The sequence below is a fragment of the Caretta caretta genome, chromosome 2 (genome assembly GCF_965140235.1).
Source record: "Caretta caretta isolate rCarCar2 chromosome 2, rCarCar1.hap1, whole genome shotgun sequence".
In the NCBI taxonomy this organism is placed as follows: domain Eukaryota; kingdom Metazoa; phylum Chordata; order Testudines; family Cheloniidae; genus Caretta; species Caretta caretta.
Window position 1 is genome coordinate 210,971,902 of NC_134207.1, and position 15,777 is coordinate 210,987,678.

At 40.6% G+C, this 15,777-nt stretch overlaps 1 protein-coding gene across 2 annotated transcripts in view; it reads right to left on the bottom strand.

Annotated features, from left to right (window-relative positions):
• DNAH11 (dynein axonemal heavy chain 11) overlaps window positions 1-15,777 on the bottom strand; it is a 285,994-nt gene that overhangs the window by 114,217 nt on the left and 156,000 nt on the right. For both annotated transcript variants that reach the window (XM_048838362.2, XM_075125798.1), the window contains 5 exons: window positions 14,260-14,453; window positions 10,954-11,116; window positions 8,143-8,266; window positions 7,175-7,317; window positions 676-837 (listed from right to left, as the gene is read on the bottom strand). In XM_048838362.2, the coding sequence (XP_048694319.2) occupies window positions 676-837; window positions 7,175-7,317; window positions 8,143-8,266; window positions 10,954-11,116; window positions 14,260-14,453 (786 nt within the window). The remainder of the gene's footprint in view (window positions 1-675; window positions 838-7,174; window positions 7,318-8,142; window positions 8,267-10,953; window positions 11,117-14,259; window positions 14,454-15,777) is intronic.

Genomic DNA, 15,777 nt, shown 5'->3' on the forward strand with positions numbered 1-15,777 from the left:
TACCCCCAAGACAATACGGGAGAAAAAACACAATTGGAAAAATGCTGTCAGGCTGTTTAAAAGCCCATCACAGGAGCTATGTTTGGGCTTTTTTTACACACTGAAAGCCTAAAAGGAAACATATTGTCATGGGGTTTTTTGGGGTGGGTCAAGTTTCAGACTCCAGTGTAAGGGGAGGAAATAACTCTGTCCCCAGGTTTTAAACTGCTGGCTGCATTGTGTGTGTAGCTGCTGGGAAGATTTCAACCTGCCCAGAACTTCAGTGGATGGAAAACATTTAGCTCTGCTGAGGTAACAATCTGGGTTGTAGACTGCAAATGTTTGGGGACCCCATTTATTACTGTGCTAGTGAACACCTCTAATTATACTGACAGGGTTAAATCTACCCGATGGCCCGGGGCAATCCCATGTCTGTGGGATCTCCAAAAGCCCAACATCCAGGGAAATTTTGGGAAAGATAAGCCATGCACTCTCAGCACTGTTTCCCTCCCCCTTCTATGACCCCATGTCATAGAAATGCACAGTCAGTAGCTGGAGTAAGCTTTATAACCTTAAAAGACAATGAATATGCAAAAGGAATGAAAAAGGAAATTGTTTTTCCAGCTTATTCAATTATTGATCTTTCAGGGATCTGTGTTGCTTTCTCATCTGATTGACGAGCTTGAAACTCTGTACCTCAATCACCTCCGTCTCCTCAATGAACCTCCTGCTGACGGAATACAGGGCCTCCTGCGGCCACTCATGAAACCAGTCAATAGCTGTGCAGTTAACTATGGCTGGGAACTTCCGAGCTCTAACTCTCAGCGTGGAACCAACTGGAGAGAAACACAAAATGATCTGCAGAGATGAGGAGGGAAAAGAGAGTAAAGAATTACATGGCAAGTTGAGGCGATTAAAGAAAGGAATGTAGTGAACCATGGCAATGAGCCATTGCAAGTGGGTTCACAGCTGAAATTCCAATCAGCCTAGCAGCTAATGAACTTAGGCAAAAAACAGTTTTACCTAATGCAGATAAGTTTTACTCACTATATTGTATATTATACAAACAATGCCTGCCTCTCAGTTCTTCCCCTCCCTCCCCAAGCTAGTATCAGTTATTTAGCTTGATGTATATTAAAATCAGTAATGTGACTGTAAAATTTTGTCAACACAGAGACAGTTAGAGATAGACTGTTAGATTGGCTATGTAGGTTAAAGTAATATCTAATAATGTTTCAAAATCTCCCTGCAAGCTCAAAAGGCATCTGAAAAAAAGAAAAGGGCTCATAGTTTGTACATGCATTTCCAATGATCACTCTTTCTGGAAAGCAGAATACAGCTTCCACATCAGGGCTAAAACATCTAGGTAAAATATAAATAAATAAATAAAAAATAGATAAAAAAATTAAATAAAAAAATAAACTAAATAATAACAACAATTAATACCACGATGAGACTATTTGTTGATATCAGTGTCTTGCAAAAGCTACTCCAGAGGAGCTGGTGGAGTGGATATTTACTCTACTTAACATCTTTTTAGAGCGTTATGTTTGATTTAAGATAATTAGCTGACTGTCAAGCATTGGACTGTCAAAAGTGAGAAGGAGTGTTTTTTTGCCCATTTCTACCCTCCTAGATGAAATGCATTGTTTCTCTTATTATTTAGGACTACTTCATATCATGTGGTATCAACATCTGTTTGAGTAAGTATCTTAATACTATTAGTTCCAGTGGAAAAATACCCAAATAGTACTTTCACTAAAACGTCCAGAATTGATTATAATCATTCCTAATAACTGCAGAAGCCAGGACAGAGACTGGCGGAGCACTTTAGATAGATGATAGGTTTATTCTGCCTCTTTAGTCATCTGTCACTGCTGTTATAATTTATTCACAGAAAATTGTCAAGAAGCAAAGTGAGGACAGCTGAAAAGGAAGAAAAGCAGAGAGATAAAGAAAGCTGGGGTGGGGGAAATATAGAGGGGTGAAATAAGAGAAGTCAAGGAAGGATTAAAAATAGAGGGGATTGGTCAGGAATAACATTTGGCAGGGATGGCAGACCCTTGGGAGAGGAGGGGAAAGAAAGACAAGTTGGGATGAGTGGCTTCCATACAAAAAAAATACCGAAGACTAGTTACTACAGAACAGTTTTCTACAAATTCTTCCATGTGGGAGTAACCCCTATGGACAGGTTGCAGAGTAACAGCCACGTTAGTCTGTATTCGCAAAAAGAACAGGAGTACTTGTGGCACCTTAGAGACTAACCAATTTATTTGAGCATAAGCTTTTGTGAGCTACAGCATCCGATACAGGTGCATCCAATGAAGTGAGCTGTAGCTCACGAAACCATATGGACAATTTGTTGCAATCAATCTGCACTTATGGGCAAAGGTGAATAAATTCCAGCAGCAATGACCCCAAACTACCATTCAAATAATGAAGATTATGCTCAGATTGTAAATTCTTTGGGGGAAAGGACGGTCTTTTTCTTATGCCGGTTTGCCATGCCTCATAAAAGGAGACCCTCATCACTGACTGGCACCTCTAGAGTCTGTTGCAACACCACCACCCATGTGGCTTTTGTCACTTTGCCGTTGGTCTGTTCTAGCTTTGAAGGGCTTGAAATCAGTGCACGGTTATGGGGATTTCCGCCCATGCTTCCACCCCTTTCTACCAATGTGATAAGGAAATTGTTGTTGAATTCACAATTAGTGGTGTAGGGGCAAAGTGGTGCTTCCTCCTGATGGTGCTGGCTCCAGAAGCAGGACTGTGTGATCACTGACAGCTTCACAGAACCGCTGGCACTGTTCTCAGAGGGAAACGCTACTGGCCAGAAGATTAGCATAAAGAGCACAATTTCAACAGTCCTTTTGCAAATCATTATGGAGATGGGGGGAGGAGGAGGAGAGAGTGAAAGACTGGCAGAGAGGGAGAAGAAAGTGATGGGAGAGGAGGTGAAGAGAGATGAAGTAAAGAAGACAGACAACTGTTAACATGAAAATACCAGCTGAGTTAGTAAGATGGCAACTGGAGCTGTTACTGGGAAAAATCCTACATATAAAAAACAAAATTAAGGCCCCAAATCCATGCATTTGGGATCATGGTCTCAGTTTTGCACTGCACCCCTCATCATTTTTTATTCCATTTACCCCCTTTTATTTTACTCCTAATTAATTGTGGCTCACATGTAGCAATTCAATTTCCATCATGCTTGGCACAATGCTTCACTTTGCTATAGCTATGATCTCGGTTTGTTTATTTCTTTGTGCGGCACGGGGGGGGGGGAAGGAAATGACTATTTCATATTATAATGGAGATTTGATTTGCTGTAGTCACTCTGTTTTCCCCAGTTGATCTAGTTTATCTACAGACAGAGGGAACACCCCTCTCATATTTACCTCAGATTCCTCTACCCATAACTCACTTGTACATTTATCCTGGATAGCACTTGAGAATGTGTCAACAATAATAAGCTTTGAACCAGAGTTGAGTGAACAAAAATAGGATACGAGGTTCTGTTAGAGAATCTCAAAAGTATGGCTGATTATCTGAACTTTTTCATGCCCCTTTTTCATGCCTCCTCTCCTCTGTGATCTTAAAATAAGTTCCCCTCTCCTCCATACAGCCCTCCTACTTTTCTGCAACCATGCAGTTCAATTATAACACCAAGTTGTATTTATTACACCTTTACACGTGTTCCCTTTCTATGTTGCAAAACTATGTTCCAATCTCATGAAGCTGTTACTTCTTTCCCACTTAACTAAGGGTATGGCTACACTGCAAACGTAAGTCAACTTATGTTAGGTCGACTTACAACTACTGCAGTAATTACTGCAGTGGTTCATGTCCACACTGCCCTTCTTCTGTCGGTGGTGTGTGTCCTCACCAGGAGTACTTCCACCGACTGAAGAGGGGCAGTGTTGGGGGCTGAGAACCTGGGCTCTCAGCTACATGCACTGCTCCCCCCAGGAGCTGGTCCACCCCCGGGCTCCCAGCTCCCCACCAGGCTGCCACAGGGCTCCCAGCTTCCATTCCCCACTGGGAGCCCAGGGGAGCAGCAGCCTGCTCCCCGCAGGCAGCATAGCAGCCACCGGGGTGGCTCTCAGCTCCCCACTCCATGTCAGGACTTGCAGCTCCCTGCAGCTGCCAATAGGGCTCTGGGTTCCCTTCCAGGAGCACACCTGCTGTTGGGGCTCTCAAATCCCTGTTGAGTGGCTGCTACGTTCCCAGTGGGAAGCAGGGAGCTTCAGTGCAGCCCGGCTCCCAGTGGGGAATGGGGAGCCAGGAGCCCGGGCAACAGCCTGGCTGGGACTGGGGAGCAGGCAGGCGCAGCTCTGCTCCAGGCGGGGAACCGGGAGCCTCTGGGCTTTCTTGTCAATTTCACGGCTCTAGCAGGGAGCCATGAAATTGACAAAAATGACAACCAACAGCCAATGCAAGTAACCTGCTGTGTCTACACTGACACCACATCAACCTAACTACATTGACATAAGCCCTATGCCTCTTGTGGAGGTGGAGTTATTATGTCAGTGTAGTAGGGCATTTACATCGGCGGGAGCAAGTCTGTAGTTTGTACACTGACATAATTAGGTTAGCATAAGCTGCCTTATGTTGACCTAATGCTGAAATGTAGACCAAGCCTCTGTTCCTCACATTCATGCAGATTTCATACCCAGCTTTCTGAGTACCTTTGATGCAAGGACAATCAAAATCCAAAGTCTTGCACACACTGCTAAGCAGGAGCGACTCAGAATTTAACAGTTTCTCAGTCTTCCGTCCCAACTAGTAGTTTCTCTCCTTTCTAAATGTTAGGCACAATTACTTTTATGGTATAATAATTACTTTTGATGACCTATTTAATTAAACCTGTGGAATTATGATTTATATTGCACTTTTGGGGTGCGGATGCTTTTCTACCTAAGCTTACTTGGTTTTTCCACCTCAAAATGGCTCACGAGTATCTACAAGGTACTGTACTTTTTATGCTTTCTTTTAACTTCCTCATAGCATATAAATTGTGGCTTTATTGAATTAGCTACACATCCCACCTGCTTTCCAGTCCTCACACACAGAACTTTTTGAGATTTTAAAATGTACATTCTAGTAACGTGTTCTTGCATTTGCTCTGATGTAGCCAACAAACTGCCACCAGTGCTTATTTTGGTGACCTGTAGGCAAGGGCCTCAGAATGCCAAAGCATTTCAGAGCTAATTTCTACAGCAAATGATGAAGATAATTAAGGAGACAGGAGGTGGGAAAAGTGAGGAATGAACAGTCATGGAGGAGAGGAGGAGAACTGGTTGAAGCAACAGTAACCTTAACAAAAGTTGTTAGTATTTATACCAGCATAAGCAGAATTGGTGTCAGCCCCACACTTTAATAGCAGCATTGTTTTGAAGCTCCAAATAGAATAATTTTGTTGTTCTTATCCTGGCATTTTGCTTTTTACTCTTGCATGTTTTGTCAAAAAAAGGGCCCAGATTTAATCTGAAGTCCAGATTCTACTCCCAGACCTAACTAAGGTACAACATAAGCAGTGTTCACAAAGAAAACAGGGGCTTAATCTATAGCATTGATTTTAGTAAAACACTGAATAGTAAAGAGATGTTTTTACCTTCATTAAGCTTGAGGTTCAGGAATTGATTGAAATACTTAATGTATTCTCTTTTATATCTTATTAGTCTGTTTTTACACCACAAATCTGGGGAAAGGAGGTAGGGAGGAGGAGGAGGAGGAGGAGGAGGAGGAAGGTCACCCAGCAATAACCATAAGTACATACAGATATCTGTGAGTGTGTTAACTCATGAATTTTATGTCTCCTACAAAACAACAAAATCTCTAGTTTGCAGTCTTTGCGATATGAATAGATACCCCCTGTTGTTGTCTCCAGAAATGGTAATTTGCACAGTGTGAGACCTGCAAAATGGTGGCAAGGTAAGAGGCATTTTGAAAGCAGGTTTTTAAAAAGGCCTTTTAAAAATAATTAAATCATAGGAGCAATCAGAGGGGTACAAAGGGAAGGGAAGGGAAGGGAAGGGAGAAGATAAAACTGAGGAAGAGATATACAGGAATTCACAGCTTTTTTCCTCGCTTCTTAAAAAAAAATTGCATATGAATTTGATGTTCATGAGCCTGAGAGACTAACAACACTAACTAGAGCTAGATATCAAGTGGGCAGCTATTTTCCCCTGATGCACTTGAAGCCTGATGATCAAAAGTAGCAGAGAATGCAATTCATACCAGACCCTCCCTATGCCTCCCAGAGACCAATATCCAATGTTCACCACAGTTCTGGGTTAAAGAAAAAATCACCAGTGGAGGACAGAAGTGATGGCAATAGAAGAGGAAGGCAGAAGACACAAAAAAGCAGCGGAGAGTAAGTGGATGTGAAGAGAGGTGAAAATTGGTTAGAGATCAGCTTAATCCCTGCAGTACAAGAATTTATATCCATTTCAATCCAAAACTGCTGCTTTTTTTTAAACAGTTATAAAAGTGGATATTCTTGTTATCTGTATAGATGAGATGTAAAATTGAGGTGTGTGTGACCTTCAAGCCTTTAAAGATGCCATGACACTTTTCACAAGAGCAGAGTGGCTGGCTTCTGTTTTCCAGTTTCCAATATGGATAACTATGTTCTGTCTACGTAACATTTCCCTGACACTAGGTTTCAATAGGATATGGCATTCTTCTTCACATCCTACCCTAAATTGCTTTGTAGTGTTGCTCTGTTAAACAGCTCCAACATTTTACCTATAAAACAACTGCATTATGATAGGGAGTGAAGGGGACTCTAAAGTGAAATTTTAATCACTAGTGCAAATGCTTCCTGCAGACATGATTTACACCAGTGCAGCTAACCAGTAGTTAGAGTCCCAGTATTGATAAGGCCTGTATCTAAATACACTTGCATATACTGTTACAGCCTAGTCCAGCTCCCAATAACTTCAAGACAGATTTAGGGAAGAATTAGGTCCATAGTTTGTAACCCGTTTGTACGTTACTTTGGGATCTTTCTGCATGAAAGCCACTATATAAATGTAAGCTCATTGTCAAAGGCATTACCCATGTGGAAATGTGCATCTTTATGTGTAGCATCCTGGATTCTAAACACACTCGATAGCATATTCAAATAATCCAATTTTCCATCACCAGCTGCTGGTTTCACAAAGTTTCTCTAGCATGTGATTTTCCTTACTTTTAGTTGTAGTCGTATTCTGTCCAAAAAGAATCTCCAACAATTTTCTTTGGTGTCAGTCAGACCCAGGCTTCGGACTTCATTCCTAATTCCTGTAATAATGCCATCCATATCTTCATTGCTGAATAGATCTGGAACTTCTCCTGCATAACAGCATAAGGGGGACGGGGGCAGGGGAGAGAAGAAATCAGAAAAGTCCTAAAAAGCAAGAGTCCAAACTATTAACTAAAGTATGTTTTATATGATCTAGCAGCAGGGACTACCTTCTTGTCCTGTCTGTACAGATCCTAGCACAGTGGGCTATTGGTACATGACTGGGGATCCTAGGTGCTATGGGAATAAACAACAGCTAGTGCTACCCAGACATTTTTATCGAAAGAGAGAATTTTCTCTCAAGTGAAAAAAAATTCTGTGTTTTACTTCTACAAACCATGAAGTACATTCATGGGTGTGCTGTCCTCTAAAACAGTAGCTCTCAACTTTTTCCAGACAGTTACCCCATGTTACAAGTGAAAAAGAGTTTCAGGACTCCACTCAAGCTATAAAGAATGGGATGCTGGTCATAACCTGCCCTCGTCCTGTTTGTGACCTCCAAATTCAGAATCCGTACCCCAAAATATTAACAGAGCCCGATTCTCCTCTCTCTTACACTGGCAAAATCAGAATAAATGCATTTATATCAGTGGAATTACACCAGTGTAAAATGACATCAGCGAAGAGAAGAATCAGGGGCATGAAGTCTACAATCTATGAATCACATGACCTTGTTATTAGCCTTCTCAAGGGGGCACTGATTCCTTAAGCAAACTAGGTATAATACTCAAGTTGGCTGGGTTTAAAATGGCTGCTTTTGAAGGATTCCCCCTGCAAACATCTCAAAGACAAATAATCTCTCTCTAAAGTTCACTGAAACCACAGATCGTTTGTCATTGGGGAAGATCTTTCAAGAAATGTGTTGGTCTAATCACCTGATGCCAACAAGTCATTAATCAGCACAAGAAAGCGCTCATCTGCAACATGGGCATCTGTCAGCAAAACCACAGTGGGCATGCTCTTGGCTCCAGTCTTGATGTACAAATTGGCAAGATCTACCTGTAAGGAAAAGAGGCAATCATTCATGGTTTGTTAAAGTGTTGATACAGTGGGGGGAAAGCATGAAATGCATGTAATTGACAGCAATGCCTCGTTGCCTTTACAATTTATTTCCAGCTTTTTAGCTTGCCACATTGCATCCAAAGGGAAAAAAGCAGGTTATCTCCAGTTTTTGACATCTGATGACAAGAACAGTGGCTTTGACATGACCAAGTGGTGGTGATGAAAACAGGTTGCTAATCAATAAAAATTGCCTCCTAATATAGTGAAAACTGATATTGTAACACCTCTGCCAAGTAACTCCCCTTCAAGAACAGTTGTAATTATGCTAATAATATCTAGGCATCACACAGAAAAGCCAGCTTAATCTTTTTGATCGGTTTTCTTATTGTATCTGTTGTACGCAGAATGCAAAGGGTTGTTTGTTTGTTTGTTTTGCTAGGAAGAGCATTGAAGGATTTCGTTGAGAGAGGAATGGGATGTTATTGTTGTTATTTGTATTGCGATAGCACCTAGGAGCCCCAGTTATGGATCTGGATCACATTGGGCCAAGCATTGTACAAATATGGAACAAATAATTTAGAAAAAGAGAAGACATCACCTGCATCTGAATTTGATTTCTTTTGTGATATAGATGATATACCATGCCCGTTGATATGCTCAGCCCGCCATGTGGTCCAGTCCTAGGGAGATCTTCTGGCTTTGACCGGGATCAGCAGGTTCCTCTCCCCTCCTCAATCGTTTAGGGCAAAAGTTCATCTGCTGCTACATCTTAGGCTATGTCTACACTGCCACACAGCCCAAACTGTGAACTGCAGTTTACACCAAAATGCTATGCTGTAACTCCCCCTGTGTGGATGCTGCAGGCGTGAACTAAGGTTCCTAGTTCATCTTAACATCATCGTCATTGAACAGGATGTCAACTAGGAACCTTTTGGTTTCCTCCCACGCTGTCCACATGAAGGAATCACAGCACAGCACTTTGGGGCAAACTACCCTTCGCTCCCCGGTAGTGTGAACTGCAGGGCAGTGTAGAAAAGCCCCAAATCTTCACTTGAAGCCATTGTCCTCCAATTCTGACATCACAATTAATTGTAGAAATGATCAGGAAGTCTAGCAGGAGATGACGACTTCAGGATACAAGGATTATTTCACACAAAAACTGAATACAAAAAAACAAATGGCTCTATACTTGAAATCATTCCTAGCTAGAATGCTTCATCGGGGGAAGGGATAGCTCAGTAGTTTGAGCATTGGGCTGCTAAACCCAGGGTTGTGAGTTCAATCCTTGAGGGGGCCATTTGGGATCTGGGGCAAAATTTGGGGATTTGTCCTGCTTTGAGCATGGGGTTGGACTAGATGACCTCCTGAGGTCCCTTCCAACGCTGGTATTCTATGATTCTGTGATAAGGTGGCAACAGTAGCTCAGTGAAGGTCCAAATTCTGCCATTACAATCTCTATGCAATCCCCTTAACTTCCAGGTGGTTTCAAATTAATATTCTTCAAATAGGGAAGAAAAGCAGCATAAATATATACACTCTTGCCATTCACTGTAGGCAAAATCCCCTGCCTTTTCTATTATATGCTTGCAAGGTTCTATGGATGGGAAGTAGAGCAGAACCATATGCAGTGTGTTTTCAGCCTTCGTGTTGGTGCTGGGAAGGATGGCTTGGGGGAGAAGTGTGCACTGGAGCATATTTTACTGTTGTACCTCCCCTTTGCACTTAGTAGCCAATGAAGCATATGCTCTGGTGGCTTGATCCTGGTCCAAACTGGCAGATAATTTTCTATTGGGGCCATAATGCACCAGCCAGGGTCATACACAGACCCTCATCTAGCACTCTGGCCACTAGGTTTGGAATCTTCACTTGCTGCTCCACAAGGAATGTGGGGGTGAAGAAATTCTATATAACCTCTTCCCCATTAGTGCACATAGGAGTCAATCCCCAAGGTCCTCAACAATCCAGCCCTGATCCAGCAAATCACTTAAGCACAGGCTTAACTTTAAGTATATGAGTAGCTCCATTAATTTAAATGGCACACATGTAACAGAAGACAGAATTTTGCCCTGTTTTATTCCACTTAATGAGCTTACAACTGATCAACAAAAACTAATAACAAAGGGGATAATTGTAAGTACCATAGTTTTTACCCATATCGTTGAAGCTTAGAAAATAGCTACCTTTGGGGCAGGGGAGGAATTTCCACAGGATTTAAGGGAAACTACCAAAATACTGTAAAATATGTAAATAGACAAAAAGTACCCTTCCACCTATGATTTCTCTGTTGAACTAAAGAAAATTTTAAAAGCACAGCTGAAAACCATAGGAACCACAAGTTTTGTTCCAGAAAGAAGAGCTGTGAAAATAACTGATTTTTCAATTCACTAGCCAATGAAAAAACAACAACCAAACACAAAATTAATTTAGGGTTGATCCAAAACAAAATTATTTTAATTTTTCAGAGAACTGAAAAAGTTGAAAAATATTGGTTCAAGCAAAATACTTAATATCTTTTTCAGGTCTGGGGGTATTTTTAACCTTTTTTGGTCTGAAAATTTTTGGCCAGCTCTAATCTCAAATTGTAGTGCCCTTCCTGCACTCTTATCGTCATTATACAGGTTCCAAACAGAAACTTCTCAAAGTCACTAATTCTTAGGAGAATCAAATAATATCTATCAGTTTACCCTTAGGTCCTGGATCCCATAGCCTTTCTTCAGCATGATCTGGAACATGTCAAGGGAGCTGATGTATGCTGCCAGCCTAGATAAGCTTTGTTTTCCACTACCGCCTACTCCAATAAGAAGTGCATAACCCCGAGGGGCTTCCAAGATACGACTAATGCGGCATCTGATGATGGAAAAATGAATACAATATAGAATACAAGGATCATATTAATTCAGTTTCTAATTTCCCTGGATATGTAATGTAAGGCTGTAACTATTTTTGTGTTAGGGTGCTCCTGACCTCCATATACATGCTATCATCATTTCATTTTTCTATTGCCAACTTTCTCCAATATTTGGAAATCTTGATAGATAGATGAGATTAATCTTCCTTGCCCAAATAGCATAGATGCAGCACCATTCCTCCACCGGAGTTCACTGGATGTACAACCTTTAAGGTGACTTCTTGTTCAGCAACATTTTAAAGGCCTAATCAATGCCTACTGAAGTAAAAAGACTTTCATTTAACTTCAACGGGCATAGATCAGGCATTTAAGAGCACATCAGGCATTTAGTACTAGGCGATCTGGACCACCAAGACAAAGGGATTACTGTAACTCCCCACTTAATGTCCTTTCGCTTAACTTTGTTTCAATCTTACGTCCCTGCTCCATTACCGGACATGTTTATATAAAGTTGTGCAATGCTCCCCATAATGTTGTTTGGCCACCTGCTTTTTGCATGCTGGCAGCCCCCTTATGCGCCTCCCCCCCCCCGCGCCTGCTGGCGGACCCCACAGATTAGTGCCTTCCTCCTGCTCCCCCCGCCTCCTGCCTGCAGCACTCAGCTCATTTGTGGTGTTCAGGAGGCAGAGGGGAGGCTGCACGCCACGTCCTTGCTCCTCCCCCCAGCCTCCTGAATGCCGCAAGACAGCTGATTGCTGCGGGCAGGAGGCGGGGGGGAGCAGGGGGAAGGTACTGATCCACGGGGTCTGCCGGTGGGTGGTGCTGGGGGGAGGGGAGCATAGGGGAGCTGATGGGGGGGGGTGACAGCCTGTTTAATACCTGTATTAAATTGCTTGTTTAAAATGTATATAATGCCTTTTGTCTGGCAAAAAAAGTTTCCCTGGAACCTAGCCTACCCCCCCCCCCCCATTTACATTAATTCTTATGGGGAAATTGGAGTTGCTCAACATTGTTTCGCTTAAAGTTGCATTTTTCAGGAACATAACTTCAACATTAAGTGAAGAGTCACTGTAACTAAATTTTGCTATAGAATCACTTCATGAAGACATGTTTGAAGATCAGCCTTCAATTTACACCTGGCATTTTTTGCTTAGAGTTTAAAGAAAGAACTTGACTAGTCACCAAACATCCTAAGCCAAAGTGATATTAAACCACAGATCAAATTCTCAGCTGAAGTCAACGGAGCTGTGCAAGTTTACACCAGATGAGAATTTGGCTCAGAATAACCACGATTTAGTTTCATGAGGATCTGTTGGAAGTATTTTGATCAGTGCTTCTAAGAGTTAAAGAGAAAACAGACATGTTATAAATAACAGTCTAGGCTGAGCTAGTAAAAAAAAAGGACAAAAAATTCATTATTTAAAAAAATCGTGAAAATTGTCTTTTGAAATGTCAAGATTTCAGTCATCTAATTATAGGGTTATTTCTGTTCAATATCACCATAACAGAGGTGTTTTAAGACACCTTGACCTTTTGCCTCACTGAGAATCCTAGACATGGTGTGATAATTTAGACATTGTCATCACACCGGATCTTATCCCATTCCAGAAATCATTCCTGACATCTATTCTTGAGTGGAATCTTTTGAATTAAGCAGTAGAAGGGGATCTGTGTCTAATAGGGATACCTACAGAAAGGAGAACAGCAAACCTGTTAAACCAAGACTGATACGTTGAGCTCATGGGCAAAGCTATCCTTGTCAAGCCTCTACATTGATTGGATAATTGATTCGTAAGAGTAATAACAATAGGGAGGAAAGTTTTAGGGGATTTAGTTCCAAATGTACCTTTCAGGGGCTGCTGCTCTTGAGGTTCCCGAAGAAGCTCCAATACTTTGCCTGACACGCAGGGACGCTATTTGCTGTCTCTAGACTTTATCCGTGAGAAGTTAATGGGCTACCAACATTTCAAGAGAAGCCTTCGGCATTCTGATAATCACTTAAATCTCCCAATCACGAGAACTAAATCTACAGCCCTCAAGAAAAAAATCCATAGGATTATTTTTCTAATTTAAATTTCTGCTTGGGCAGAGATTTCCATTTTAGAAGTTTTGTCTCCACAAACAATAGGAACTGCATTAGTAAAACTAAGCTTTGTCAGCAGGGATCACTATAACTCCCTGAGAATCATAGCGTTGCACATTAATTGCGAGACTGGGTATATTAGACAGAATTTAAATGGTGAAAAGTAGAAGCAATTTGAGTTTGTGAGCCACTGACTGCACAGAATCCTTTCACTGGCTCCTGAAAACAGAAACACTGCTGCCTCCGTTGCCAGTAAACATAACTGCTGCAGTTTAACTTGGATTTCAGAAACTGCACTGCAATTTTTTTGCCATGCTGGATTCCAATATACAGTCCCATACAAAAAAACAACAACAAGATGGATATAGAGTACATATTAGTAACCTAAGGGTAAAACATATTACAGGTTGTTGTAAGTATTACAAACCAAGGAAATTCAGAGTTCAGATTCTGCTGACAAGAAATCTAGACAGGTTGAGGTATGGAAATGTGCAGTTAAGGCTCCCAAAAAAACCCTAAGCTCTGCCCTGTAGTGACACCATACCATAATCATAGGATTTTAATATTTGTGGTACCAGATTAGATTAGCCTGATTTTTAGAGACTATTGATGTTTTTCATATTTCCACCCTCTCTTCCTTAAATAAAAGGCTGACACATACTAAATTTCTCAAAGAACCCATTTTTAAAATTATTTCAATGAATAAATTAATGGGTTTACTTGTACAGAATGATTTTTCTGAGAAATTACTTAAAGGGTAAAACAAAGAGGTTGAATCTCTGCTTTACAGGTAAACTGGAACTCAACCTTAATTAGAGTCTTGACCTGCATTTCCCTAATGGTATCAGTGATGTTCTCTTACCCTGAACACTGCTGGATGGTCTTCTCAATATAATCGTTTTATTAAAAATGCTGCTAACCTATAGTGTAAGTGCTTCTACTTACCAAAAGAGGCACTTACCCAATAGTTCTCTGAGAGCAGTATCTCCTCTAAACCTGACTGTATGGGCTTTTCATAAATAAGTCTTTAAATGGGGCTTTTTCAAAAAGTCTACTTACACATGCTGCATGGCATCCTCAAATAAAACTAAGTTCATAGAAGCATTAAGCTCATTGTAGCTTTCTAGCGTCTCTGTAAGTATCTTCCTCAGTATTTTCCATTCCTTGACAGGCATGTAGCGAGGGTCGGCTACCCCATTTGCAAAATGGCAATAAATGAGCGGGTGCTGGAGCAGAATGTGATCTTCCACACCCTAGCAAGTGGGGAGGAAAAAAAAATGTCCAAAAACATAGGAAATGTCGTACATTTAATGGCTGGTCCAACCGTTCAGCAAAAGCCCACAATACTGCCAAATAGATAGAGAGTTTGCTGGAAAGCTTCAACTTGAAGTTGATCAAAATTTTTTATTTGAAACCTTTTTTCTGAAAATAATTCACCTTTCTTAATTTTTTTTGCAGAAAATTTTCACGTTTTTCTAAATTTTCCAATTTTTCAACAATAAAATAAATGAAACCCTCCAAGCCCCAAAAAGGTTTCCAATTTTTAGTTGTCCCCCCAAAAAAACTACCTGTTTTTCTTCTTCTCACTTCTTTTTCAGTGGCAAAATGTCAAGGAGGAAAAGCGCGTGTGTGTTTGCGCGTGCGTGTGTGGACCCAAAGTGTCAAAAATGAAAAATGGGTTTGTTTGTTTGAAATTTGGGGGGAGGGGGGAGTTGGGGTATTTTTGGTAAAAAATTTCAAGAAAAAACTCTTTCCCTCCCATGAAATACACATGCATTTTTTGACAAGCTCTATTTCAGATAGTCCCACAGCCTTGTCTGATAAAGAATGGATATATTTCAGAGTAACAAATGTTTTTGAAGAACCACAGCACTATATAGTTAATTCACACTTTGGTATAGGCACCAATATACCCATTTATTCAGAAAAAAACTACAGGCTTTAATATCCAGCTATCGTATCTTGCTGACATTTTGCTGCATTCCCAGAGGAATGTTATGCCATGCCTGATATAAAGGACAGCATCAGATACACATTTTGTTTGTTGTACGTGCCATGTTAGACAGGGGGAAAAGTTGTAGAAAAGTTGAATGAAAGTGTTGTTAAATGAAAACAAAATAAAATAAGAGGAAAAAGAATATTCCTTGTAACTGCATTGTAAATCAGGCAAGAATTTAGCCCAGAAAATCTAATCTGAAACCATAACCTGTATTTATTTGCAAACCTTGTTTACTGTGTATCTAATTATTGTTTATTTTCTGTAAGATTGGCTTATATTTATGGTATTTGCAAATGCCCAGATGACAAAACTATATGTTGTTATAACTAAGTGATCTGATACCCAAATAAATGCCGCAATTAAAAACTAAGTAATAAAGATCATTTTGTTTTGCACTAAATAGTTGCATACGTTTTGTTAATCAGTCAAACTATTGGAGGAAAACTCTAATGCAAAATAAAAAATTAGTCTCACAAGGAAAAAGCTACAAAAGGTATTAAATAAATATATTTTTATCACAGTTATGATAAAAAAACAGATCAAATAAACACCATCTTGTTACCTCAAATACACTCAAC